This window comes from Nomascus leucogenys, chromosome 2, assembly GCF_006542625.1.
Source record: "Nomascus leucogenys isolate Asia chromosome 2, Asia_NLE_v1, whole genome shotgun sequence".
NCBI classification, from domain to species: Eukaryota; Metazoa; Chordata; class Mammalia; order Primates; family Hylobatidae; genus Nomascus; species Nomascus leucogenys.
The window spans coordinates 10,366,889-10,394,622 of NC_044382.1; the positions used below are offsets into that span (position 1 = coordinate 10,366,889).

At 47.3% G+C, this 27,734-nt stretch overlaps 1 protein-coding gene across 8 annotated transcripts in view; it reads right to left on the bottom strand.

The window, feature by feature from the left end:
• WWC1 (WW and C2 domain containing 1) overlaps positions 1 to 27,734 on the bottom strand; it is a 179,142-nt gene that overhangs the window by 95,223 nt on the left and 56,185 nt on the right. For all 8 annotated transcript variants that reach the window (XM_030825315.1, XM_030825299.1, XM_030825288.1 and 5 more), the window contains exon 2: positions 4,246 to 4,355. In XM_030825315.1, coding sequence (XP_030681175.1) covers positions 4,246 to 4,355 — 110 coding nt within the window. The remainder of the gene's footprint in view (positions 1 to 4,245; positions 4,356 to 27,734) is intronic.

The following is a 27,734-nucleotide window of genomic DNA, read 5'->3' on the forward strand; positions in this document are numbered from 1 at the left end:
CAAGGTGGGTGGATCACCTGAGGTTAGGAGTTTGAGACCAGCCTGGCCAACAAGGTGAAACCCCGTCTCTACTAAAATTACAAAAATTAGCTGGGCGTGGTGGCAGGCACCTGCAATCTCAGCTACTTGGGAGGCTGAGGCAGGAGAATCGCTTGAACCCAGAAGGTGGAGGTTGCAGTTAGCCAAGATCTGCCACTGTACTCCAGCCTGGGTGACAGAGCGAGACTTCATCTAAAAAAAAAGAAGAAGAAAAGAAAAGAAAAAAAACGAAAAAAAGAAAGAGTTGTCTGCATTGCTGCTTCCAATGCCTCCCCTGTTTTCTTTTAGACTCACTCTAATCAGGCTTTTGCTCCCAATCCTTATCCAAAGCTGCCCTCCAAAGTCAAGGTCACCCAGGTTGCTAAATCTATTGGTTTATCCTTGGTCCTCTTTGTATTTGCCCTGTCAGAAGCCTTCAACACTGTTAGCAATCCTCTGCTTGATATGTTTCCTTCACATGGCTTCCAATACACTCGGTTTCCCTCCCTCCTTTCTGATCACTCTTTCTCAGAATCACTGCTGCTTTTCCTCTTCTTGCCACCCTCTGTTGTCTGGAGACCCATGACTTATTCCTTGGTCCTCTTCTCTGTTTCATTCTCAACCAACTTTATGTCTTTACATACTAGCTATATACCAGCAACTCTCAAATACTTATCTTCAGTCCAGATCTCTCTCCTAAACTCCAGATTTATATATGAAACTGTGAAGCCACATGTCCTCTCAGATAGGTAATAGGCATCTAAGTCTCCACGTGTCCAGATGAACTCCTGCTCTTCCTTCCTAAGTCTACTCTCCCTGCAGTTTTCTCCACTTGGTTGATAGCAACTCCATCCTTCTAGTTGCTCAGCTCCAGAAGTTATTCTTTCCTTTTTCTTTCACACTTTACATGCAATCTATCGGGAAATCCTGCTGTCTCTACCTAGGGAATACCTCCAGCATCTGGCCAATCTTCATCCTGACCATTGCTACAGCCCAGGTCTCGGGTGCCTGGACTGTGGCATTTGTCGCTCACAAGTCTCCTTGCCTCCACCCTTGCCCTAATAAGGTGTATTCTTAGCACGGCAGTCAGACTGGTCCTTTTAAGACATAAGTCAGATCATGTTACTCATCTGTTTAAAACTCTCCAATGGCTCACTCCCATCTCACACAGCGCAAGAGCTAGGCCTCTGGGGCAGACCACTGCCTGACCTCTACTCTGCTGCACTCTGTCCTGATGTCCTTCTCCCCTCTCCTCACTCATTATGCTATATGCACACTTGCCTCTTTGCTATCCCTTGACCGCTAAATGTGATGACACCTTGGAGCTCTTGTTCTATCTATGCTTTCTATTTGAAATGCTCTCTCACCTCCTTCAAGTCTTAGCTCAAATCTCATTTTCTCAACAAGATCTTCTTCCCTAAAGACCATATCTAATGGTACTCTTGCCCACCATTACCACGGCCGTTTCTTCACCACCCCCAAACACACCTCAGCTCCCGACTTTGCTCCTTTTTTCTGTGTACTGAACATTGTCTAACATACTACATAATCTACTTATTTATTTTTTGTCTCTCCTGCCAAAATGAAATTTCTATAAGAGCAAGGATCTTTGCCATTTTGCACTCTCATGTATTGCAAGCTCCCAGAAGAGTTGGCCAATAAACATTTGCTAAATGAATGAATGTTCGATGGTGAATGTATGAGCGAATTGTTGTTTGATTATATTGTGCCTATACCTCTCTCTCTCTCTTTTTTTTTTTTTTTTTGACACGGAATCTCGCTCTGTTGCCCAGGCTGGAGTGCAGTGGCGGGATCTCGGCTCACTGCAAGCTCCGCCTCCTGGGTTCACGCCATTTTCCTGCCTCAGCCTCCCAAGCAGCTGGGACTACAGGCACCCGCCACCACGCCCAGCTAATTTTTTGTATTTTTAATAGAGACAGGGTTTCACCGTGTTAGCCAGAATGGTCTCAATCTCCTGACCTCGTGATCCACCCACCTAAGCTTCTCAAAGTGCTGGGATTACAGGCGTAAGCCACCGCGCCCAGACCTTTTTTTTTTTTTTTTTTAAGAGACAAGGCCTTCCTATGTTGCCCAGACTAGCCTTGAACTCCTGGGTTCAAATGATCCTCCTGCCTCAGCCTCCCAAGTACCTGGGACTATAGACACATGCAACCATGCCCAATATTGTGTCTATAACTCTTAAGAGAATTTCAGTCCATGAACAATGCACACACAGAACTGGTCCACGTGCATGGCTCCGAATGCCTGGGCCTTGGTGCTCATATTCCTACTATATTGGTGTCAATGGCTCCATCTACTGAAGTGGTCCCCCACACCCAACCAGACCACCTCAAACCAAGAGGAAACCAGTAGCCTGACAGCTTGTGAAACTACCAGATAGAATTCTTCCTGCTGTGGCCCCATTTAATCAACCCCATACACCCCATTTCTGCCTTCAGTCCCTCAAGAATAAACTCTGCCACGGCCTGCTACTACTTTCTTCCATTTTTCCAACAGCTCTGAGAAGCACCTTGAAATCCCACTCCCGCCATGAGATTTTAATGAGGGGGATGCACTCAGCAATTAGAAACAGGAAAAGACTGATTAGGGCTCCTGCACATCAGTGTTTAACCCAGCATCCCATGCAGCCCTCCAAGCATTAACCTCATTCCCCATACACACTCAATTAGGCATATTTACTTCTCATTATCCAGTACGCAATCATGAGTGCTAATAAAAACCTTTGCTACCCCCAACAATGCAATTAATGCCATTAGCTGTCTCTCAGAAGCTCTTCTACACTTTGGTGCCAACAACAGTCCACTCATTCACGCATTTATTCATGCATTCATGCACGTATGCCCTTTTCTATTTAGCACAGGTTAAGTTCACACCTACTATGTGCCTTACCAGGCAAAGGCCTGGGACTAGAGAGATGAATTAGACACAGTCTCTGCTCTAGGAGACCTGCAACAACAGGCAAATGATTATAATACAGGGTGATGAAGGGCACAAGACAGATGTGGCCAGGGTGCTACTGAAACCCAGAAGAGGAAGTAGATGGGGAAGTACAACTTCATTCTCCAGGGCCAGTTCAAATCCCAGCCCTGCCACATTTTAGCTGTGAGTCTTCAGTAGTCAATTGACTCTAAATTCCATTTATGACATGGGGATGATCATCTGAACATCCCACCAGGAACTGGGAGGATTAAAAGAGATAATGCCTATCAAGTGCGCAGCACAGGACATGGCACAGACTGTGTGCTCAGTAAACAGAGGCTATTAGGATTTGATGCCCTAGTCTCAGCCTTCAGACTTTGCCAGGCACATCCCATTTCATTCCATTTTCTTCTTGCCTGAGAGGATTAAGGGGATGCTACAGTTTAGAAGGCTGAGAGCGAGGCCGAAAAATCCCTTTCCTCTGTACACATGGACAAGTGGGACAGCAAATTTCACAGAACAGTCTTGGCCAAGAGGGTGCTCAATGGATGAGGCCCAAACACACATCAAGTCTCCCCCGCTGGAGGATTGCTCCCTGGGTTCCTCCACCTGTCAGACAACCTGCTTCTTTCCTCAAGTCATTCCTCCATCATAGTCCCAGAGACAGAGGTACTAGGAATCTTTGTAATGGATCGGGATACTTGGATCACAGATATGAAGTGAGGGTGGGCTGACTGGTATGATGGGCCAGACACACACACACACACACACACACACACACTCTCTCTCTCTCTCTCTCGCCAATTCACTGTGGACATATATGCATACGTGCTGTGGGGGGCCTGATAGGGCTCTGGCTGCTCTAAGATAGTCTGGCAATGACAATGACACATCTTTCTTTTAGGGGAAAAAAAAGTATGCCCATAAATTTACATATGTAAATATATATGTGCATATATACACATACACACACACAAACACATGATTAGAAAATTTCTGGAATGATACACAAGAAACTGTTCGCAGTAGCTGCCCCCATAAAATTGGGGAGATGGATTGTGAGAGGAGTTTTAGATTCTATTAAAAACCCTTCTAAACTGTTATTTTTACACAAGCATACATTATCTATCTATATCTACATCGACATTTCTATCTAAATCTATATAAAACAAAATACAATCTGGCTCCAAGAGTTTGCAAGTGGTTCTTCCAGACTTGGAGGGAGGGTGGGCTTGGAGGTAGAGGGATGAAGAGGGCACAGGGAAGGGAGGACCGTCGGGAACTTACTGGTGTTGTGGTCTATGAAGTAATCTCCAACCTGTGGGTCATATGCCTCTTCCCATCCTAGCGGCAACTCATCACTAATGCAGTCAGCAAAGGTGAGCGGTTTGGTGTACCTGGCAAGGGAGAGGAGAAACAGACTCCATCAGCCTACAGTCCCCAAACGCCTGCAACCTGCTGCTTCTCTGTGCCTCTTGCTTTTCTGGGCTGGCTCAACAGATCCAAAAGTTTTGCACTGCAGCAGCACCAGCTCTGTTGTCCCCTTTGTTCCCGGGAAGGTGAACACATAGCTGCAGCAGCAGGATAAGATCACCCTGTGGGGGGGGGGTGGGCAGGGAATCTGTGTTCTGGTCCCAGCTTTGCCACTCCTTCAGAAGTGACTGGAGCAAGTCACCTTCCTTCTTTGGGCCTCTGTTTCTGCAACTCTGATTGAGGGTTTGCAGGCAAAGGGTCTAAGGTCAAGTCTTGCTTCTTGACTTGGCCTCCAGCCCTCCTTGGCTTCTCCACCTGCAACTCACTCAGGCACCCCACCTCCAATCCTTATCCTGGCTCTGTCTCATGCCTGTCATGCTCACTTGCCCTTTGGAAGGCTGGCTTGCCGCAACATCAAGAATAGCAGATGTTCCATCCCTGTGAGTTTGGCCAATGAGCAGTATTTATTTTCCTCTTGAGCTGATTCCCAAATGCTTGTACCCACAACAGCGCTTCCTTAGACAATCCAGGCCAAACTGATCTTTTAGCAATAACCGCTCTCTGCGTCCCCATCTTGTGGGGAGTGAAGTAGTACTAATCACCAAGTCTCAGTGGCTAAATCAAATAAACAAATCACTCAACTAAACTAACAAAGGCTTGTCAGTGCTGGAAAACTATCACAAATGATTTGTCAAGTATTTAAACCAGAGTATGGGAAGCTGGGAATCTGAGTATATGAGATTCAGCCTGGGTGGCCCCTCCAGACAGTCACTTTGGTTTCTTCCCATCGCTGCCTCTGCCTAAAATACATATTCTACAATCTCCTTCTCCTGTCTGCTTCCTACCTGATCCCAATTCTGGAAGCCCAGAAGGCTCTGCTTCAGATTCTTTCCATAGATTGGCAAAGTGAAGTACAATGGGATAGGACGGGAGATGGCTGGGCTGGGGTCTAGGATTTCTCATCAAGGGCTTCCTTCCAAGGAAGAGACTTGCTAGATATGTCCCCTCCCAACAGCTCCCCTGCTGCTGCATATGGATCATCACCTTTTAAATTCCTTCTTGGGGATTAATGATTTTAATCAACGGTGCAGCCAAGCTACAGAATCCTGTGTCCAGCACAATTGGCGCTCAATAAATATTTGTGCAATGGGGCCCAGCGCAGTGATTCATGCCTATAATCCCAGCACTTTGGGAGGCTGAGGTGGGTGGATCACTTGAGGTCAGGAGTTTGAGACCAGCCTGGTCAATGTGGTGAAACTCTGTCTCTACTAAAAATCCAAAAATTAGCTGGGCATGGTGGCTGGTGCCTGTAATCCCAGCTACTCGGGAGGCTGAGGCAGGAGAATTGCTTGAACCTAGGAAGTGGAGGGTGCAGTGAGCCGAGATCGCACTACTGCACTCCAGCCTGGGTGACAATGTGAAACTCTGTCTCAAAAAAAATAAAAATAAAAATAAAAATAAAATAAAATTGCACAATGAGTGAATAATGTAATGAATACATAGGAAAAACAAAAAAAAAAAAGATGAGGCTTACACTCTCCTGCCCTCTAAAACCCACTTCAAATCCAACTTAAAGAAAAATGCATGAAGAAAGGGATGCTGAAAGAGCCCCAGCTGGATAGGACCTGGTGTGTTCATGTACCACTATATACCCAGGGTCTGGCAGGCTATGAAAAATATCTTTTGGTTGAATGAATGAATACCCAAAAGCTTCTGATAGTAATTTACTGCTGCACTCTGGAAGGCTGCTGGTTCCATGAGGATGAGGCCAGAGGTATGTGATGTGCAACACACTATGTGCTAAATTAGCCGGGTATGGTGGTGTGCACCTGTAGTCCCAGCTACTTGGGAGGCTGAGGTGGAAGAACTGCTTGGGCCCAGTAGTTGGAGGCTGTAGTTAGCTGTGATGGCACCACTGCATTACAAGCTGGGCAACAGAGCAAGACCCTGCCTCTAAAACACCACCACCACCAACACCACCACCACCAACAAAACAAATAAGGGTTCAGTAAGCATCACTTACTGGCTGTGTGAGTTAGGCAACTTACTTTACTTCTCTGCGCTTCAGTATTCTTATCTGTATAACGAGGACAGTACTAACTCTCCATTTGTTGGGTGGGTTAAATAAGGTCATGTTTGTGAGTACTTTTAGTACAGGTGCCGGTGTGAATGGGCAGTCAAAAATCATTAGTTATCCTTACCTCCATTTACCAGAAGGAGAAACTGAGGCTAAGAAAGACTAAATAACATTCTCAATGTCAAAGACAAAGCTGGGATTTCAAGCAAGATGGCTGGTCTCTAGGGCCCCTGCGGGGAGCTACCAGATTTTCTTGAAAGCTGACATCTTCAGTGCATCTCCTAAGCCCCATGGGAAAATACAAACCACCATTTTGGAGTAGAAGGAGGGAAAATGGGGTAGACACAGGTGATGGGGACTTTCCTTAGCTCAGGATGCACTTGGTTCAGGAGCATCTGCTCCAAACGACCTGGATGAAGTTTCCCCAAAGCCATCTCCAGGCCACCCGCCACTGCCCCCCACGCCCTGACAGATGTCAGAAACAAAAGGCCACTTCTCTCAGTGTCTTGCTCAGAGTTCTTTAAGTGGTTTGTTCCCTCTTCCTTAAGGAGAATGAAGACCAGCAACCAAGAGCAAAGCCTCATCTAACATCACCTCATCTAACAAAGCCTTTAAAGGGGCTCTGAAGGAAAGCTCCACACACAGGTATGCCTTCCATGGGGAGTGACTCCATGGCTGATGACAGGTCAGTCTGTGGGGAAACAGGCATGGTCAGGCCACCAGAGAGATCATTCTTTCTGGCTAATTCCTCCACCTGCACTGTGCCCAGAGAAGTCCCACCTACCAGCAGAGGTATGAATCTTATATAGACAGTTTGCAACCCAGAAAACCAAGAAGATACGTCCCCTTCCCAACAGCTCCCCTGTTTCTGTGTATGGATCATCACTTTTCAAAATTCCTCCTTGGAGATTAATTAAGTGATTTTAATCAGTGGTGCATCCAAGCTACAGAATCCTGTGTCTGGCACAATTGGTGCTCAATAAATATTTGTGCAATGGGTGAATAATGTAATGAATATGTAGGAACAACCAAAAAAGATGAAGTGTTCTGGCCGGGTGTGGTGGCTCATGCCTGTAATCCCAGCTACTTGGGAGGCTGAGGCAGAAGAAGCGCTTGAACCTGGGAGGTGGAGGTTGCGGTGAGCCAAGATTGTGCCATTGCACTCCAGCCTGGGTAACAAGAACAAAACTCCGTCACAAAAAAAAAAAAAAAAAAAAGTGTTCTTTATTTTGCCAGCATGAAAGATGCTCTCAGTATACTCTGAGAAAAACAACACTGTTTAAAGATAAAAGCTACAAGATACTGTTACAGTATATTTTGCCTAAAGAGTATGTGTGCGTGTTAGTAAAGAAACTGGAAAGATACACATTGAAATGCTATCTGAATATAGGGATTTCAGTGTAATTTTATTTCTTCTCTTTCTTTTTTTTTTTTACTAATTTATTTGTTGTGTTCATATATTAATCATAACCAAAATGTTGAATAATGGTTAACTCTAGGCCTAGAAAGCAAGCTGTGTATGTGACATTCCCTTTCCAGGTAGCAGGTGCTCTTACTCTGTTTTGCAAATAAGAAATCATGCTCGACATCGCACAGTTAGTAAACACCACAGGTATAACCTGAAGTTCCACTGCCAGATTCCAAAACTCGAGCTCTGCTAATAAAAATTAACAAGACGAAGTGAGTCTCAGAACAATCTGGAACACAGAGCAAGCTATGCTAGAGGTACAGATGGTGAAACGAGACAAGAGGGACATCTGAAGCAGGCAAAAGGCATGGGGGCTTTAGCATATTCGGGACCTTCAGTTATCTATGTGTTGGTGCAAGGATATGCAATAGACCTGGGAAATCCATGGCTGCTTAATAAAAAGGCAATTAAGTGTTTCAAAGTCGGCTGGGTGCAGTGGCTCATGCCTGTAATCCCAGCATTTGGGAGGCTGAGGCGGGTGGATCACCGGAGGTCAGGAGTTCAAGACCAGCCTGGCAAACATGGTGAAACTCCGTCTCTACTAAAAATACAAAAATTAGCTTGGCATGGTGGCAGGCACTTGTAATCCCGGCTACTCTGGAGGTTGAGCCAGGAGAATCGCTGGAACCTGGGAGGCGGAGGCTGCAGTGAGCTGAGATCACACCACTGCACTCCAGAGCAAGAGTCCATCTCAAAAAAACAAACAAACAAAAAAATTGTTTCAAAGTCATTAATACAAATGATTTACTGAGCTTGCTGGGTGTGAGGATGGAGATGGGGTTAGGAGGACGGGACTGAAACACCGAAAATGTGTCACTATCTGGAAAACCGTTAACTCCACTGATTGTTCCAGACTTACACATTGAGACGTCAGAGCTAAATACATTTGTTCGCTCCAAGCATCAGTAATGTGACAGACATGTGGATACCCTACCAGGGCACAATGCTGATTCCACTTGCAGTGAACATAGACACTGTGCCCAAGAGAAATAAAGCAGAGGGAGGCAAGAGGACCCAAAGCTAGAAGGAGAGGGCAAAGGACAGAGAAACACTTTGGGTTTGATATTCTCATTCCCCTTTGATGCAGTCACAGGGGAAATGCCACAGGGCTGACTGACTGATATCCTGACTCCCAGAGCTCTTCCATGGGAAACAAGGAAGCGCCTATGGAAGGCTATGCAACTTACAAGAAATCTGGACAGCAAGATTCTCTCCGGAACAAATGCCAAGAGGGAGATGAATTATTCAGTGTGTAGAGATGTGTCATTCAGGATGAAGAGATGTGTTTTTGGCTGCACAAAGATTTAAACAGACACACTCACACATATATGCATGCACACACTCACTCTTCCTGCCAGTTAAGGAGAGGAATTGTCCATTTAAACCAGCTACCCCCACTCTCCTGGGAATTGTGGGTGCTCCTCTGGCCTGAAATGTTTCATCTTGGGCAAGTGCTAAGGATGCAACCTGGGAAGAAATGTCTGCTTTCAGATGTGGCCAGGACTTTGGGGCCTGCCTGGAACTCCCAGCCCCCACCCTCGGGTGAAGCAATTCACCACCATCCAGCCTGGTTCAGTCGGTCCCTGCTTCCAGCCTCCACAACTCGGGCTGCCGAAAACCCCAATTGTGAAATCAAATGACCCAGATGCTGGAGGGGCAAGAGGGGAGGGTGCCAGACAAGAACGAGTTCTGCCTCTTCTTAATTACAAATCTCTAAAGGAGCACAAACATTCCTGAATGTTTCTCAACAGGCCCTCCTGGAAAAATGGCCGGATGTGTCGTTGTGGAGACAGGTAGGTTCTGCCAGGAACACCCTACAAACAGCACACAGGCACACCTGTTGGGGAGAGCCACCCCGGGGGCTGGAAGCCTCCCTTATCCTCCTCTCAGGGGCCACCACCAGTGGGTAACTGGTAGTTACTTTCCTACAGGCTGTGGGGATATGAGACCACGGTGGGCATTCGGTATTCTGACAATGTGCCTTTTCTAAGGAGGCGGCTCAGAGGAGGAGAGGAAAGCTTTCTGCCAAGTCTAATACTGGGTGGTGATTCTCTCGGGACTGAAGAATGCATACCCTATCTTTCATGTTCCTAGTGTTTCCCGAGCAAGCCCCAGCTTCCCACAGTAACCTCTTTATTACCGTCCAGCAGGATGCTGGCCTGCTCTCTCTAAGGGCTGGCTGGGCGGGATCACTTTCTAAAGGGCCCTCCAGACTCCAAGCCAAGAACTGTCCAAACTTTCAGCCGAACCTCTCCTCCCCAGCCCAGGCACAATGGCCAGGCTGGTTCTTCCTGCCCCGGGCTGTTTCACACGCATAGTTCCCATAGCTAAGGTTGCACAATTCCTGATAACGCTCCTTCACCTGGGGCTGCTGCAGAACACCATTTGTAAGCAGTCCCTTCACCTTTAGCTCCGGGGAGGCCAGAGTGAACAGGAAGAAAGGCAACGTTTGAAGTCCTTCCTTTAACTCAGTTTGGTTCAGACGCTTTTATTCATTGTCTAACAAATCTGGGGATGATAAAAATAACCATCTCTCAAGTTTGTTAGGAGAGCTGGGCACATGACACACAGCAGAGCCTTCGTTAACACCAGCTACAGAGGAAAGAGACAGATAGGGCCCTGCCCTTACAGTCTAGAGGGCGAGGTGCACCCCAGGCAGAAGCAAATCAACAGGGCCATTTCAGAGAGATCCATGCTATTCAGGTGAAGTGGAGGCGGAGGTCAGCTCTGGGGGCTCTGGGGCCTGGGTATGCACTTTGGATTATTCCTCTGAGCACTGCCCTTGTGTTGAGCTGGAGGGTGACCCAGAAACACTCTCTGCCTCACCCTCCACTCTCATCCTTCCACCCTCATTTCAGTCGATCCACCAAGCAACAAGCATTTATCAAGTGGGTATGGCACTCCAGGCCCATGCTAGGCACTACGAGGGCTCAGACACTTGAAGAAGCCATGTTTCTGCCTCCAGGGGCAGAGGGTCTGGCCAGGGAACAAGACTCACACTCCAAACAGGCAGGGAGTCATCCCCACAACATTCCATGGGAGTGTATGTGGCTGTAACACTGCCCGCGGCCTGAGCCACAGGTAATTAGAGGATGCAGGGATATTTAATAAGGCGCTAGGTCAGCAGTATAGACGCGAAAGGCCAACGGGCCATGGGCAGGGAGAGAATGCAGCAATGGGGTGTAGTCAGGGAGGGCTGGGGAGGGGAGGAGGAAAGAGCAGTGGTCAGCTCCATGGTTAAGGAAGAGGCAGGGTAGATGTTGCCCGCAAAGGCTCAGGAATGGGATGCGAGGCTGAAACCCAGGCTCCACCTCTTCCAGAACTGTGGGTGGGTTATGTAACCTGCTTGAGAGGAGTTTTCTTCTCTGTGAAACTTACACGGGAAGGCCCACTCTCATAAGGGTGTTGTGGGGATTAAATGAGATAACCTATATAGTATCTAGTGCCGGGACTGGCACAAGACAAGCCCTTGATAAATGTGGGTTGTAAACATAATCAGAGAGTTCTGTGCATTGTGAAGAATCACGTCACCCTTCATCTCAAATCCTTAACACATGAGCTATCATCACCACCATCACCACACCCACCATTATCAATCTTCACCCTAAGAGATACACGGTGGTGGTTAAAAACTCACAGGTCTGGAGTCAGCCATCTGGGTCCCAATGCAGGCACTGTCACTCATTAGCTCTGTCCCCTTGGGCATGAACTCTAACCTGTGTGGCTTTGTTTCCTCATCTGTAAGATGGGGGTGCTCAAAGTCACCGCTGCGTTAAAATGGGCTGTGCTGACCACATGGCATTCAGGGCTCAATCTACATTGGCCGTTAGGATGAGTTAGGTTTTATACCCCTATTTTCATGATGGGGAAACTGAAGCAAAATAATTGTCCTGGCTCGCACAGCTAATAAACCTTGCACTGTACTCTACCACCTCCCTTCCTGGAGGAGCTGGGACTGCTTAAACCACCTTTTTTTTTTTTTTTTTTTTTTTTTTGAGACGGAGTCTCACTCTGTCACCCAGGCTGGAGTGCAGTGGCGTGATCTCAGCTCACTGCAATCTCCACCTCCCAGGGTTCAAGTGATTTTCCTGCCTCAGCCTCCTGAGTAGCTGGGACTACAGGTGCCCGCCACCATGCCAGGCTAATTTTTGTACTTTTAGTAGAGGTGGGATTTCCCCATGTTGGTCAGTCTGGTCTCAAACTCCTGACCTCAAATGATCCTCCTGTCTCGGCCTCCCAAAGTGCTGGGATTACAGGTGCGAGCCACCACACCTGGCTTCCTCTCTCTTTTTAGAAAGTTAAATGGGAGAAGGTAGGAGATGGTAGCTGAATTGGATTTGGTTCTCAAAATCTGCTCTCTGAAGGAGGAGGCATTTATACCTGGAATTCCCAAGTTCTTCTTCTCTTAAACCCTTCCCTTCCTCTTGTTCTCTACTCTCAGAACACCTGTCTCAAAATTCTGGCTTTTCCACCCTTAGATGTCCTTGCTTCCCTGCTCTGTTTGGGCTGGCTTACCCAGAAGTTTTCTTGGCCTAGTTATTCTCATTCTAAAATTCTTTTATAGAAAAAAGAAGAGGAGGGAGAGCTGGAGGGGAGATTCCAGACGGTTCCTCCACCCCAAACCCTCCCTACCTTCAGACTAGGCCCCCACAAACCAGTGGCTCACCTCCCCGCTGCCAAATCTTGGATTCTGTCTTCCATCTGCCCTGCTGGGTTGGTGAGATCACACACCTGTGCCCTTTGGGCCCATCTCCTTCCTTCACCTCCATCTTGAGTCTCTGTGCTTATCTGTTCCCACTCACTTACACGGGGTGAGTCTGGGCTGCTAATCCCCTCTGTGTGCCGCCTGTTGGGTTTAAGATTTCCGTTCTGAGAACCAAATCATGGATTAGAGTAGGTAAAGCCAACTGACAACCTGAGGGCCAAATTCAGCCCGGAGATACGTTTGTTGATCTACTACAGTGCTATATTTTAAAAACGGACTTAGCACGCCTTTGGGGACAGGCACTGTCTGGATGCACTTTGTCCCCAATGCTTTCTAATGTGTCACTCCTGCCTCTTGGTTAAGAGCAGAGGGCTCTGGAGCCAGACTCGCTGGCTTTGAATCCAGGCTCTGTCATTTTCTAGCTGTGTGTCCTTGGACAAGATATGTAAACTCTCTGTGGCTCGGTTTTCACATTTGCAAAACAGGAAAAATAAAAACACATATCCTGAGCACTCACTATGTACCAGCAACTGTTCCAAGCAGTTTATGTATTTATATATTTACTCAGCTGGCCTTCACAACAGCCCTTTCAGGCAGGTACCATTCAGACCTGCCCCACAGTGCTCCTTGAAGCTTACATGAGATAATGCATGAAACGGCACGAGTACACAGTGAGTGCTTGATAAATGTGAGTGATTCGTTTTTCATTTATTTATTTACTTCTTTTTTGAGATGGAGTTTCACTCTTGCTGCCCAGGCTGGAGAGCACTGGCATGGTCTAGGCTCACTGCAACCTCTGCCTCCCAGGTTCAAGTGATTCTCCTGACTCAGCCTCCCAAGTAGCTGGGACCACAGGCGCCTGCCACCACGCCCGGCTAATTTTTTCTATTTTTAGTAGAGATGGGGTTTCACCATGTTGGCCAGGCTGGTCTCGAACTCCTGACCTCATGCGATCCACCCGCTTCAGCCTCCCAAAGTGCTGGGATTACAGGCATGAGCCACCCCACCCAGTGATTTATTTTTCACACGGCTGTCCAAATGAGGCCCCCAATGTAGAGAATGTTAAAATTAAAAGAAACCCAACAAATCAACTCCCTTTCTTTACCAGTGAGGAAACTGAGGGACAGAGAGAAAAGACTTGCCTGGAGCCACCCAAGGACCTAGGGGACCTGGGGACCAACTCCAGCCCTGCATCACATAATGCCAGGAGATCAAATCAGCTTGGTGCTGGGCTTGGCTCCATGTGAAATTCAATAAGCATCTGAACAGCCTCCAAGAAATAGGTATTGATAGCATTTTCCCAGGCTAACTAACCCTATTATACCAAAGGAGAATGAGCATTGGGTAGGAACCAAGATGGAGAATTATGAAGCTCCCATTCATGGAGAGACGACGTTGGGAGGTGGGCGCTTCATTTTTCTCATTACCTACTTGGAAGGTAATTTCCTAAAAGCCCCACACCATGGTAGAATGAAGACCCTGGAATATCTGTTTGCTCCTCACCCAGCTCAACCCCAGCTTCATCCTCATTCCTGAATTAGGAGTTAGGCTATGGAAGCTCTGTGCCCTAAAGAAAAAGCCAACAGAACCAGAGAGGACTCCCAGTTCCATCCTTCCTAGCTGCGTAATCTCAGTCCATTCCTTCCCCCAGCTCTGAGCCTCAGTTTTCCTGCAGGTATACAGCAGACAAGAAAACCTGCTTCCCAGGTTCTTGCATTCATTAGTGCACGGAGAAGACTCAACACGGCACCTGGCACACAACCCCAGGCAGACCTGCAGCCCTACTCCTTTCTGTATTTAGGACTCTGGGGACACGCAACTCCCAGCCTTATTCCTTCCAGCCTCATGAGCAGGGTTCCCAAGGGCTCTTCCCAGGTGCTGGGCTGTCTAGAAGCCTCGGCAGCAGTAACTGCAGAGGCAGCAGCTCACCCTGCCCTGGAATTTGGCCATTCCAGAATCTTCTGCTCCTTGAGCTCTGACCCTTACCACACAGCTTGAGGAGCTGGCCCTTCTAGAAATGGAATTGACCGTTAAGACTTTTCTGAGATCCTGTCTGACTTAGGGCCCCTCCCAAGACCGCATGGTTTAGACAGAGCACTGGAAGAAGAATGATGAGATCTGGGTTTGAAGCCTGACGATGCCCTTGGGCAAGGCATTCCTGTTGCTGAACCTTAACCCTCTCTCTTGATCTTTCCCACCTGCAAAATGAGGAAGCTGGAATATAACACCCCTAAGGCACCCTCTGCATCTTTAGTCTAATATCTGGCCAAACTGTCCCAAAGGTCAGGGCAGCTTCCACTTAAGGCCAGTGAAGCACTAGGCACGGGACCATATGCTCCATGTAAAATAGATTGCTTTCTTTATTCTAACAATATTTCTGTGAGGCAGGTACCATCACCCCAATTTCACCAACAGGAAACTGACGCCTAATAGTAATAGCAATAATAATAATAAAAGCAAAATTTCATTGAGTATTTGCAAAGTGCCAGGCACTGTCCAATGTCCCTTACATAGACCCTATTTCACCAACAGATGCACATTTTTAAACACATTCAGCATTTTCTGAAACTGATGTATGCTACTACTACTGACATCTTACAACTTCTATCAGCTAGGCTGCAGTCCTGATGGAGCTGTCACTGCCTGTGTGTGCACATATATCAAAGGCATCAGCACTGCCACTGGTGGAATGGGTGCCACAGGCTTGGGATAAAAATCCCACAGACAAGACATTGAGGAATTCAAAAATTCCTCAATAAAGTTGTAAGCACTTTTAACCCCTAGGAACCAAATGGTTATGGAAAGGTGTGGAGAAGGTTGTCAACAGACTTGTTTAGCAACATTCCCAAAGCAGGAGTCTGAAGCTGGCTACCTCTACAGAACTGTCAAGCTTTGAGTCCCTTTTTGTGGGTCCTTATAACAAGGCTGCATGACTAACACTCTTAAGGGCACAAAGGACAATATTAAAAGCACAGATATTAATAACTCAGCTAAAAAGCTACTCCAAAGAACTGGATTCTAAATGGGAAGACACTGCAGGAGCACCAGAGCTTTATTTTGCTCATGTATTCCTTTGTGGGTTTTTTGTACACATAAAAGTGATATGTGAGTTAAAAAAGAAAAAACAAAAAAAACTAAGTTTGAAAGATTTATTTCAACAAATATAAAATAAACATTCTAATTACATAAAACATTGGGACATAGTTTAATTGGCACAATTTCCCTTTCTTATGGCACATACAATAATGGTGCTTCTTAAAATAAATATTATCTTTATTTATAAAAACCCCAAGTTAGAAACAATCCATATGTCCATCAATAGGTAAATGGATAGACAACTGTGGTACAGCCAAACAACAGAATACTACTCAGCAATAAAAAGGAATAAACTATTAAAATATGCAGTAATGAAGATTAATTTCAGACACATATTAGGTAAAAAACTCTATAGTGTATAGGCCAGATGTGGTGGCTCACGCCTCTAATCCCAGCACTTGGGGACGCTGAGGTGGGTGGATCACTTGAGCTCAGGAGTTCAAGACTAGCCTGGGCAACATGGTGGAACCCCGTCTCTCCAATACAAAAAAACTAGCCAGACATGGTGGTGCATACCTGCAGTCCCAGCTACTTGGGAGGTGGAGGTGAGAGGATCCTTTGAGCTGAGGAAGTAGAGGTTGCAGTGAACCCAGATCGTGCCACTGCCCTCCAGCCTAGGTGACAGAGTGAGAGTCTGTCTCAAACATACACACACACACACACACACACACACACACCCCAACAACAACAACAACAACAAAAACCATATACTGTGTGATTCCATTTATATAAAATTCTAGAAAAAACAAATTAATTACAGGGGCAGAAAGCAGGTCAGTGGTTGCCTGGGGAGGAGGGTTAGAGGGAGAGGATTACAGAAGGGCACAAGAAAAGTTTTGGAGATAAGAAGGTTTGTTATACTGATTATGATGAGGAGTTCCTACATGTGTATGTATACATGTGTTCTGCATATATATGTATATATATATATATATATGCGTGTCAAAGCTCATAAAATTGTTTAAACACATACCATTTAGTAGACTTCAAAAATTCCTCAATAAAATTGTAAGAAAAAATTGTCAATTCAAAGCAACATATCAACTTATTTAAAACAATCTTATACATAGTATTATTAGCTCCATTATATAGATGTGGAAACTGAGGCACAGAGAGGTTAACTGGTTCATCCAAGGACACTCAGCTAGTTGAGAGGCAAATCCAACTGGTATTAATCCTCAGCTATACTACTGAGTGACTGTGGGCACCTTCCCAGCCCTTGGGCTGCTGTTTTCCCATCCCTACCATGAGGTGACAAAGTAATGGCTAAAGGACCTTTCAGCACTGAGTTTCCATGACTGTGTCTCAAGGAAGTGTTCGGGGTCATGCAGCCAGAGGAGTGGATCCTTCTGGACACTCAGGTTCCCTGACACTCACTGAGCTCTCCTTGCCCATCCTCATTCATTCTCTGAACACACCTCCTGACATCTCTTTATTGTATACAATAAGTCATCCCTCCAGGACCACTGTATGAAGCCTTTTCTAAACTAAGCTGTACATTGCCTACCAAAGGTGTCCTACCAGGGCCCTAGGGAGACAGGACACTGTTTCCCCAGGTCACCCACCAAGAGAGACAGGACCTTCCTGAGACCTGTTCCAGATGCTGCAGCTGACATGTCTGGAAAACCACAAGCCAGCATGGCCCACCATATGCAAGGATCCCAAGTCTGTGGATTCCAAAGTGTTTGCACACTCAGATTCCCAAGTGAACACATCACAGTGAGCAGACTGATCTAGCCAGAAGCTAGCCTTGTCTGCAACTCGACTGCTATTTCTTTGGTTTTTAGAACCACAGAGGCCTACAGTAACTGATTACAAAGGAGCTCTGCACAAGAGTTGAAAAGAAACAGTTTTCACCTCTGAAAAGTATGACTTGCTTTATGGATTTATTTTTCTCCCATCATTTCTTTTTAAAGAAGAAAATAAATAGAATGTTATTCCCTGAAGGGAAGCCCTACCTGCAAGTCAACGTGAAACACCGAAGTGTTCTGAGCTGAAGGCGGCTGGATTAAAGTCAGCAGTGAAACAAATAAGCAATTAAAACAGCTATTTTGGGAAGCCCTAGAAAGAGGCAGATACAATATGAATTATTCATTCATACTGCTAGGATGACTTCTGGGCATTGTCCTCTTTGCCTTTGCTCTTCTCTTGTCCATTCAGCCGCTCAAGCACAGAAAGGGAACACAATACCCTGGAATGCACGCACGTGCACGTGCACACACACACACACGCACACACACACACACACACACAGAAGGCAGGTTGCCACTCCAGATGGTGAACCACACGGAAAAGAAACCCACAGGTTGGCAGACGCTTTGAGCTCCAGTGCCGGGGAGAATGCATGAATTTCCAATTGGCCCAAGTAGTGTGTGTGCGTGTGTGTGTGCACGTGTGTGTGTGAGAGAGAAAGAGGAAGAAAAAGACAGTATCTTAATATCTTATTAATAGTTGTAACCTCAGCATCTTATGAGTGGGCACCAAATGAATGTTCACTGAATGAATAAATGAACTCACAAAAGAACAAAGAAAGAAAGATCTCATTGGAATTCCCAGCAGGGTTCACAGCTAGGCCCTCTACTTTCCAAATTTTGCTTGTCCCAACAAAGAGAAACTCGTGACTGAAGAAACATTTAAGGTCCTCAAGGTGCTTTTGGATTCTTGACCTTATTGGATACTCAAATAACCGTCACAACAGTGGCATCATGACCATCATGATTATTTCCCTGTTTTACAGATGACACTCAGAGACTTTCCACAACTGACAGGGCTCCCAGGGCCCTGGGAAGGGCCAGGATTATTAGACATGAGCCACCTGAGCCTTGGCCCACTGCTCCATCTCCTCCACCAGGAACCGTCTCCATGGGCTTCCCTTATTCCCAGCTGGTAACTGGAGAAGTGCGACAAGAGCCAATTCCCTTCCCCTGGGAATGCATAACCCACTGAGTAGCAAACAAGGCCTCTGTCTCCTACTCCTGTTTCATTTTAATTAGTATAATCATCATCATGAAGAAGCCAGCTCTCTCTGGCATGTGCGTTCTGCAGCCCTTGGATAGCTCTACTCCAAAGTCCTGGGGGAAGAAGATGACACTGAAGGTAGAAAGGATCCTTGTGGATTGTCTACAGGTTTTAGTGATTTGAGAGACAAGGTTGATTCCATTATCACATTCGATTCCCAGATCAGAGCAGGGTGTGGGCCGGGGAATTCTCCCAGCTCAGCTGACTTGGAAGACTCTTGCCTGACACCAATGTACGACAGCTTTTTTCCTATGGATACCAACACACAGGAGTCTGGAGGCCAGGGGAGCAGGCAAAGGCTTTGGAACCCCAGGGACCCAGGTTCGCAGCCGTGAGAGCTTGGGCCAGACACCTTGCCTCCATGGGCCTCCAGCCGCATCGGCATGTTCCCTGGCACTGAACAGGGCTCAAGAAGTGTGCATTCCTTTGCTTCCTCCTTTGCATTCTCTCCAGAATGAAGCCTTACAATAAACCCGCTCTTCAGCGACGTAATGAATCTAGTCGGCAGAAATCATGTAGCAGGATTCTGCCATGAATTGGGTAGAGCACCAGACAATGAACCAAGATCCTTCCCTTGCTGCTCACTCTCCATGTCCTACCTGGATGAGAGAACCGATCCCCATGCTCTGAGCATTCACAGGCCACAGACTGGACCTTCACCTGGGGCTTTCCAGAAGCCCCTAAATCACCATAGCTTGTTCTCATCACAGCCCCCAAGAGAATTACTGATATCTCTCTCGATCTCTCTGGCTCCCCGTCTCTCTCTCTTTCTCTCTCTTGTTCCTTCCTTCTCTGCCTCTCTCCTTCTCTCCCCACTTTGCAGCACCCTTTCCTCACTTCTCCAGCTGTTTATTTTCTCAGTTTTTCTACCTACACTCCTTCCTGTTCACTCCCTTGCCCACTCCCATAATAAAAACAACAACAACAACAACAACACTTAATCCAGTCTTGTCACTTCGTTGTTCCAACCCCTTCAAAGTCTTACCACCAAAACAAGATGGAATAGAACTCCTTGCCCCTGGCCTGCCCCTCCAGCTTCATCTTTCTCAATACTCAGAATGCAGTAACCTCATTCCCACCTCAAAGCCTTTTGCTCTCGCAGGTCTCCCTGCCTGGGACACTGTTACCTGTCCTTGTCTACACACCTGTCCACCTTTTGCATGGGTGGCTGTCAGTTGAAATGCTGTTTTTTTGTTTTTGCTTTTTTTTTTCCTTCTGAGTAGCTGGGATTCCAGGCTCCCACCACCATGCCTGGCTAATTTTTGTATTTTTAGTGGAGACGGGGTTTCAACATGTTGGCCCTGCTGGTCTCAAACTCCTGACCTCAGGTGATCCGCCCACCAAGCCTCCCAAAGTGCTGGGATTACAGGCGTGAGCCACCACGCCCAGCCTGAAATGCTGTTTTTTACAGGCCTTCCTGGGCAGGCCTGACTGAGTGCTACCCTCCCCCAATTACTTTCTGTCACTGTATTTGTGTGTTGATATGTTGAGTGTCTGTCTCTCCCACTCCAACAGAGTCACCCCTGCAGAGTTCACCGTTGTCTTACTATGACCAAACACAGGCCCTGGCAGAGTTGAGGCTCCCTAATATCTGCTGAATGAACATAGCAGAAGGCTTGTGGCCATCTCCTCCTTCTCTAAGAGGAAAGCTTTGGGGGCGTTTTTGGTCTTGCTTTTTACCTCCTGAAGCAATGTCCCTGAGCCTATTGCTTACAAAGCCAGCCTAACAAAGACTTCCAGGGATACAAAGCATACAGCCCTATTCCAGGGCCTGCTGCAGGCCACAAAACTGTTCACTCTGGAAGCTCAATGCTCTCTACACACCCCACAGCAAACTGGAAATGACCAAAGAACTGGCCCTGAGAACCCTCCCTGGGAAGACTGAAATGATGGAACTAAGGCAGGTCCACAAAGGAGAAACTTACCAGTGGAATGGAATACACAGATGTCCAGATTGGCAAGTCATACCCGGGAACTGGGTCCATGACAAACACTCAAAGGTCTTATAAACTGCAGGAATCATGACTTTTGTACCTAGGACAGCACTAGTGCTAGGCATATCCCAGGTTCCCCAAAAAGCCAGAATGGAGGAGTAAATTAGTTTTTCAAAGTAAGCTAAAATATATTTTAAAAAGTATCCAAATAGTTTAAATTTTGCTTTTCCTTAATGAAAATACAAGCCAATGAGAAAAGATTCAACAATGAGCCCCTGATTTAATTCTGTTCCAGCGCATCAATATTAAAAAACAAAAAATGAAAAAGCACTCAGGCTGGGTGTGGTGGCTCATGCCTGTAATCCCAGCACTTTGGGAGGCCAAGGGGGGCGGATCACCTGAGGTCAGGAGTTTGAGACCAGCCTGGCCAACATGGTGAATCCCTGTCTCTACTAAAAATACAAAAAAACAGCCAGGCGTGGTGGCAGGCACCTGTAATCCCAAGTACTTGGGTGGCTGAGGCAGGAGAATCGCTTGAATCCAGGAGGCGGAGATTGCAGTGAGACGAGATCACACCACTGCACTCCAGCCTGGGTGACAGAGCAAGATTCCATCTCAAAAAAAAAAAAAAAAGAAAAAAGAAAAAGCACTCATTTTTGGAAGAGCCTAAGCTTATTTCCAAATATCTTTTCAGAGCTATTGTATGTCCAGCACCAAGTATGAACTTAAAGCCAGCTGGAAGTAAACACACAAACTATTCATTCATCCATGATCATGTATATGGAGGAATGAAGACGTCGTTCCAAATGAAACTTTCACAAAAGGTGACACAGGATTCCCAGAAAGGTGAAATCTGTGCATGCTGGACTACTCCCAGGAGGTTCTGTAGAGGAAGCAGGAAGTAGCTTGGGCCCTGACTTGGCAGTGATCGGGCCAAATAAACAAGACCTTGCATTTAACCTTCCCAACCACACACTACACAGTGGAGGACACTAAGGCTTCAAGAGGCGCTTGATTGGCCTGACAGCACACAGCGAGCGATGGAGGCACAGCCCTCTAGATCATGGTCCAAGTGCAAAGAAGGCTCCCTGGGCATCAGGTGAAGGAAGGACAGCAACTCTAACTCTTTGGGGTAGAGATGAGAAGGACAGGGGCTGGCATGCCATTGAGGGGCGGCAGGAGGCCTGAGAGAGGTGGAGGGTTGGCAAGACGACGGCAGGCTGATGCCAGGAGAGGCTGATGCCAGGGGCAGGGCTGTTGCGTGTTTGCACACTAGTAGCATCTCGTCTCTTTACTTAAGAACTTCATATGCAAAGGGCAAGGACTGCCTCGGGGTCTGGAAGGACAGCATGAGACTGGAAGAAAAGTCTGGAAGGAAGAGCCAGGCCAGTCACAGGCTACCTCCAGGGAAGCCCGGGGAGTAGGGGGAAGGTCAGTCGTGGCCTTCTTTTAGGGAATGTGGGGGTGGGAGGTGAGTAACTTGCTGAGGGGAGTGTGGGGACCTTCCCAGGCCCCCTGGAAGGACCCCAAATACACAAAAAGGGGTTCAGAGTGGGAGGGAGGCTGTCTGTGGGGTAGAAGCAATGTGGGCTTTGGAGCATGCACGTCTGGGTTCGAATTGGAGTTCAGCCAATGAAGTAACTTCACCTCATTAGTAACAATAATAGCAACAATCATAGTTCTCATTTACAGGGCATTACTATGCAACAGGTATTGACCTAAGAGTTACCCATATTAACTCCATTTAATCCCCACAGCAATCTTGTGAAATGGTACTATTTTGTATAATGAAAAATTATTATCTGGGCCGGGTGCAGTGGCTCATGCCTGTAATCCCAGCACTTTGAGAGGCCGAGGTGGGTGGATTGCTTGAGGTCAGGAGTTTAAGACCAGCCTGACCAACATGGTGAAACCCCATCTCTACTAAACACACAAAAATCTGCTGGGCAAGGTGGTGGGCATCTGTAATCCCAGCTACTTTGGAGGCTGAGGCAGGAGAATCGCTTGAACCTGGGAGGCGGAGGTTGCAGCGAGCCAAGATCATGCTACTGCACTCCAGCCTGGGCGACAGAGTAAGACTCCATCTCAAAACAAACAAACAAACAAACAAACAAACAACAACCAAAAAACTATATATATATATAAAATCCGCATTTCAGATGAAAACTGAGGCATGGAGAGGTTAAGCCGCATGCCTTAGGTCCTACACCTGGAAGGTGGCAGAGCTGGGATTTGAATCCAGGCAAATAGGTTCAGGGTTCTAAGCTCCTAATCACCAAGCACCATGCAATTAATAAAACAGGAACAACAATATCAATACTTTGTGAAGTATCAGGAAAAAGTGCAGAGCTCAATGAATGATATTTGAATAATTACTGGATAAACCCAAAGCACAGCAGAAGCCACCCAGGCGAAGGAAATATTTGCCAAAGACATACTAAGTGGTTCTCACTTGGTAAACATTATTCGACCACCTGATATAGACATTCCATTTTTCAGATGATGACACTAAGGCTCAGAAAGCTTGAGAAGCCAAGAGGGCCTCAATAAGCACATGTGGGCAGTGTTTAAGACTCGTGCTTGTTAATGTTAATTGAGCTCTTGCCACGGGCCAGGCCTTGTCTCATTGGATGCTCCCGACCGCCCTTTGAGGTAGGTGCTCAGTGACCTCTAAGGAACGGGATAGCAGGTCCTACAGCTGGCAAAGGGCAGCTCTGAGATTGGAATCTGCTGCTTCTACCACATCAGCTGCCACAGCAGGGTTACTGCACAGAGAATGTGGGGCAAACAAGGGGGTCTTGGGTGGAGAGGGTGCAGAGAAGCAGCCAGTCCCTGGGCAGACACCCCTCTCAGTTCTGAGTGGAGTCTACTCAACACCACCATTAGGATCCAAGGATAAACAGGACACCCAGAGTGGGCAGGTGGCACGTGGTGCAGAAACCACCTGGCTGCGACATGACTGGTTGCTGTTCTCCACCCACCTCCAACCTTTTCCCTGGTCTTTCTTGTTTCCCCTTTGCCTGGGCTGCCCAATCCCTTTCTCTGGAAGTCAAATCCTCCGCAGGCATCCAGGCCTGCTGCAAACACCATCTCCCACCTGCAGCCTTTGCCAGGCCCCAGAAAAGCAACCTCTTCTCATCTCCCACAGCCTTTACCTGCACTCCTGCTTCCATCACATCCTAACTCATGGCACTTTCATTTGTATCCTGCTCTTCTCTCGCCGCCTAGAGGGGAAGTCGCTTTGAGACAAGGTCCGAGTTGGATTCATTTCTGGATTCCAGGAGTATTATAAATTTCCCAAGTGTATATGATGCCTTTGGTGGCACACAGGATGACTTTATGAGGTGCACTTGCAAGGCAGGAAAAAACATTGCATCTGTCAGGGAGAACGCTATTCCCTTTTCAATTACCCTTCAGCTTTTCAGATTCAATCAAGAGTAGAGTCCACAGTCTGGAGCTACTGTGTCTTTAACTCTTCCAGCCTCTGCCAGGCTCCTTTGTTAGCTGAGAGAGATTGGACCCTAGGCTCAATGCCTTCCCATGGGCTATCTAGCTGGGAATTTTTTTTTTTGAGACAAGGTCTCACTGTTGCCCAGGCTGCAGTGCCGTGGTGTGATCTCGGCTCACTGCAACCTCCATCTCCCAGGTTCAGGTAATTCTCCTACCTCAGCCTACCAAGTAGCTGAGATTACAGGCATGCACCACCATGCCCGGCTAATTTTTTGTGTTTTTAGTAGAGACAGGGTTTCACCATGTTGGCCAGGATGGTCTTGAACTCTTGACCTCAAATGATCCGCCCACCTTGGCCTCCCAAAGTGCTGGGATTACAGGTGTGAGCCACCGCGCCCAGCCTCTACCTGGGAATTGGTAACATCATTTTACTTCTATTGGCAAAAATTGGGAAGAGGGTGTACCAGTGACTGAAGTTTTGGAAACCCTCATTTAGCTCATTGTTTGCAATGTCTTAGATGCTCAATAAACATTTGTTATGCACATAGTTAAGCAGAAGAATGAATGAATGAATGAGTGAATGATCATGATAACAACAGGCTTTCTTCCACGTCCTTTTCCTCCCGTCCTGCCCTTGGCCAGATGCCCTTTATGTTGGGGTGGAGAAAAACAGAACAATGTTTAAGAGTAGGGAGCCAAGGGAGAGCCAGTCTAGAAGAGGCACGCTCAACTTCAGTCCAAGCACCCTCCTGGCCCACGCCAAGCAGCCTCCTGGACTGTGACCTGGGGACCAGCAGAGGAAGGGATGGAGAACAGTTGTTGGATTTTTGCCACCAAGCACCCATTACTGCCTCTTTTGGTGACAGCATTGCAAATTGCCTGAGGAACCCACCTCTCTAAAGATTCTCCAGCCACATGCTTTGGTGAGCAGTTGATTTTAAGCCATTCCTGGACCCCAGCTTCTGACGACCCACTATGGGCTAGTAAAAGTCAACCTCAGGACTTCCATCTGAGCCATGAATAAGAGAGACCTCTTTCTGCATTTTTCTTCAATCCTAGAAGATCATCATGTGCAAACTGAGAATGAAGCTGATACAGCAGCAGGCGGAGTCAGGAGGGGAGAAACTAAGACCTGATGATACAACTGGAGCCCTGCATCGAACCTCTGGACTTTCCCAGTATGTGAACCAATCCATTCCTCTAGTATTTAATGTCCAATTTAGCTGAGAGCTTTTCCATAGGATCTCAGAGGAATGACCTGAAGCTGGGAGGTGAAGCAGATGTTTTTAGCAGCAAAGGTGAGCTGTCCGCATTTGGAGGGCCCAGAAAGATGGCACCCATGCAGATAACCATCCTTCTTGCTAGGCGAAAGGTGGAGTGTTATTTTGAGGAAACAAACGGTTACTCAGGAGGCCGCTGTCGGTCATAGAATTGGGGTTGGTGGAGCTGCTGCTCCAGACCAATTCTTCCAAAAACAGGAAGGCCTGTGAGCCTCCCGCCCAGTGGCCCAGAGCAGCCAACCCCACTCTCAGCCCCATTCTACCTTCTATCTGCAAACAGAAGCAAAGGGAAGAAGAGCCAGTCAAATGAGGGAGAAAGAAGGAAGCACTCCTGAGGACCTACTGTGTGCTGAACAGCAGACCACAATTCAGGTCCCAGCTTGACGTGGCCACTTACCGACTGTGTGACCTTGAGCAAGTCCTTGTTACAGATGCTCAGTAAATATGAGAAGGTGACAGAGCCAGCCTGCAGGGCTGTGCTGAAAGAGAGGGTGAGGCTGCTTGGCCAGGATGAGGCCCTGCAGAGTGGGATGGAAGGAAGAAATCTTTTACAGGGGAGGAAAGAAGGGATTTTCTGAGCCCAAAGCTGGAAAGTATTAAACAAACAAACAAACAAAACCTTTCTATAGTTATAAGGTGGGGGTGTCATATACAAAAGATTTCAGAAGGCTTGCTGAGAAACAGGTGTGTCAGAGGGGTGGGAAGGGAACTGGGTGGGGGTATCAGAAACCCACGTGCCCAAGAGGCCTACACCTGCATGGCTGAATGACCTTACAAGTCTCTGGGACACAATCATGGGAATTCGGTAATGAAAGGACTTTTGGAAATCACTGTGTCTGGTCCTCTCATTGTGGAGATGGGGAAATTGATGCACAGGGAACAGAAGGGACTCGGCCATGACCATTCAACAACTCGCTCTGTCACCTGCCAGCTCTTGAATCTTGGGCATATTAACCTCGCCGTGCCTCAGTTTCCTCCTCCGTAAAATGGGGATAACAATCGTCCCCACCTCACAGAGCTGTGGGGAGGTTTATAGGATGACATGTGTGCAGCACTGGGCATTATGTCTGGCATATTGAAAGCAGCTGACATGTGTTAGCTTTGGAATTTTCAGACCACTCAGGAACTTTTCTACCAGAAAGGAAACCCCTTTCTTCTCACACCCTCAAGCGAAGATCCCACGCTGCAGTGTGGGGGCTGGATACCCCTGGCCCCACCCCAATCAAATTTCTTCTGGGCCACATTCAGGATGGCTCTGCTAGGGCCCTTTCCTAGGCTGATGATAATTTCTTTCTTTGTATTTCTCCAGTGGACCCTGCCTGGACAACTACTCCTCGATCCTTTCCGGATGGCATCTTTGTATTTCCTCCTTGGAGAAGTCCTTGTTTGTGATGGCCGCACCCCCAGCTGGCAAATGTGTGTGGCTCTCCTCTGGCCTGTCTGAGGTCAAGGTGGGATAAAGGGAGGCCTGTGCTCACAGCCAAGCTTCCACCCCACCCCGGAACTTCCTGAGAGGTATGCTTCAGGGAGAGGGACAATGATGTGTGGCCCTTCCCTCTGCCAGCAGCTCTTCCCATCCGGCTGTGGATTAAAGGAGCCTGGGTCACTGCCCAGGCAGAATAAAGCCTGCAAACATCCTGGGGACGTGCCCCTCCTTGGCAGGAAAACAGTAGAGAGGGTGAGGGTGAGGGCTTCGGTCTCCCTGAGCTTCACCCTACCTGAGCCTGTGCACACACCCATGCACACGCATCGCAGTCACATCCCCTGAGCTCAGGAACCAGCTCTGCCACTTGCCAGCTGTGTGGCTGGTGCACATCACTTCTCTTGGCCACCTTCAGGAAAAGGTGCACATCACATCCCCCAGCCTGTCAAATGGGGCTGCCAGTAATGCCCATCTCGGGAATAAAGGAGCTCAGGTATGCCAGGTGTTTGCACAGTGCTTGGATATAATAGGTGCTCAACACTCTGTTATCATAGCAGATATCTCTAATAGTCACACTGCCATCTCCTGAGCATGACTCCTCTGACCCTTCCAACAGGGCAGATCCCAGCTTGATAAGGCCACAGCCCGTCTGCTTCTCCTTCCCAACTCTTCACAACGACTTACATTCTTTCTCTGGAGATAGTGACCTCTGCAAGGGCAGCGATCAGGACTGTTTAGAGCACTGCAGTATACCCAGTGGACAGAATCATTCTTGATACATAATCATAAATATATAGGGATTTTTTTTTTTGGACTGACCTTGCTCGACAATGACTCTGTAAAAGAAAAGAG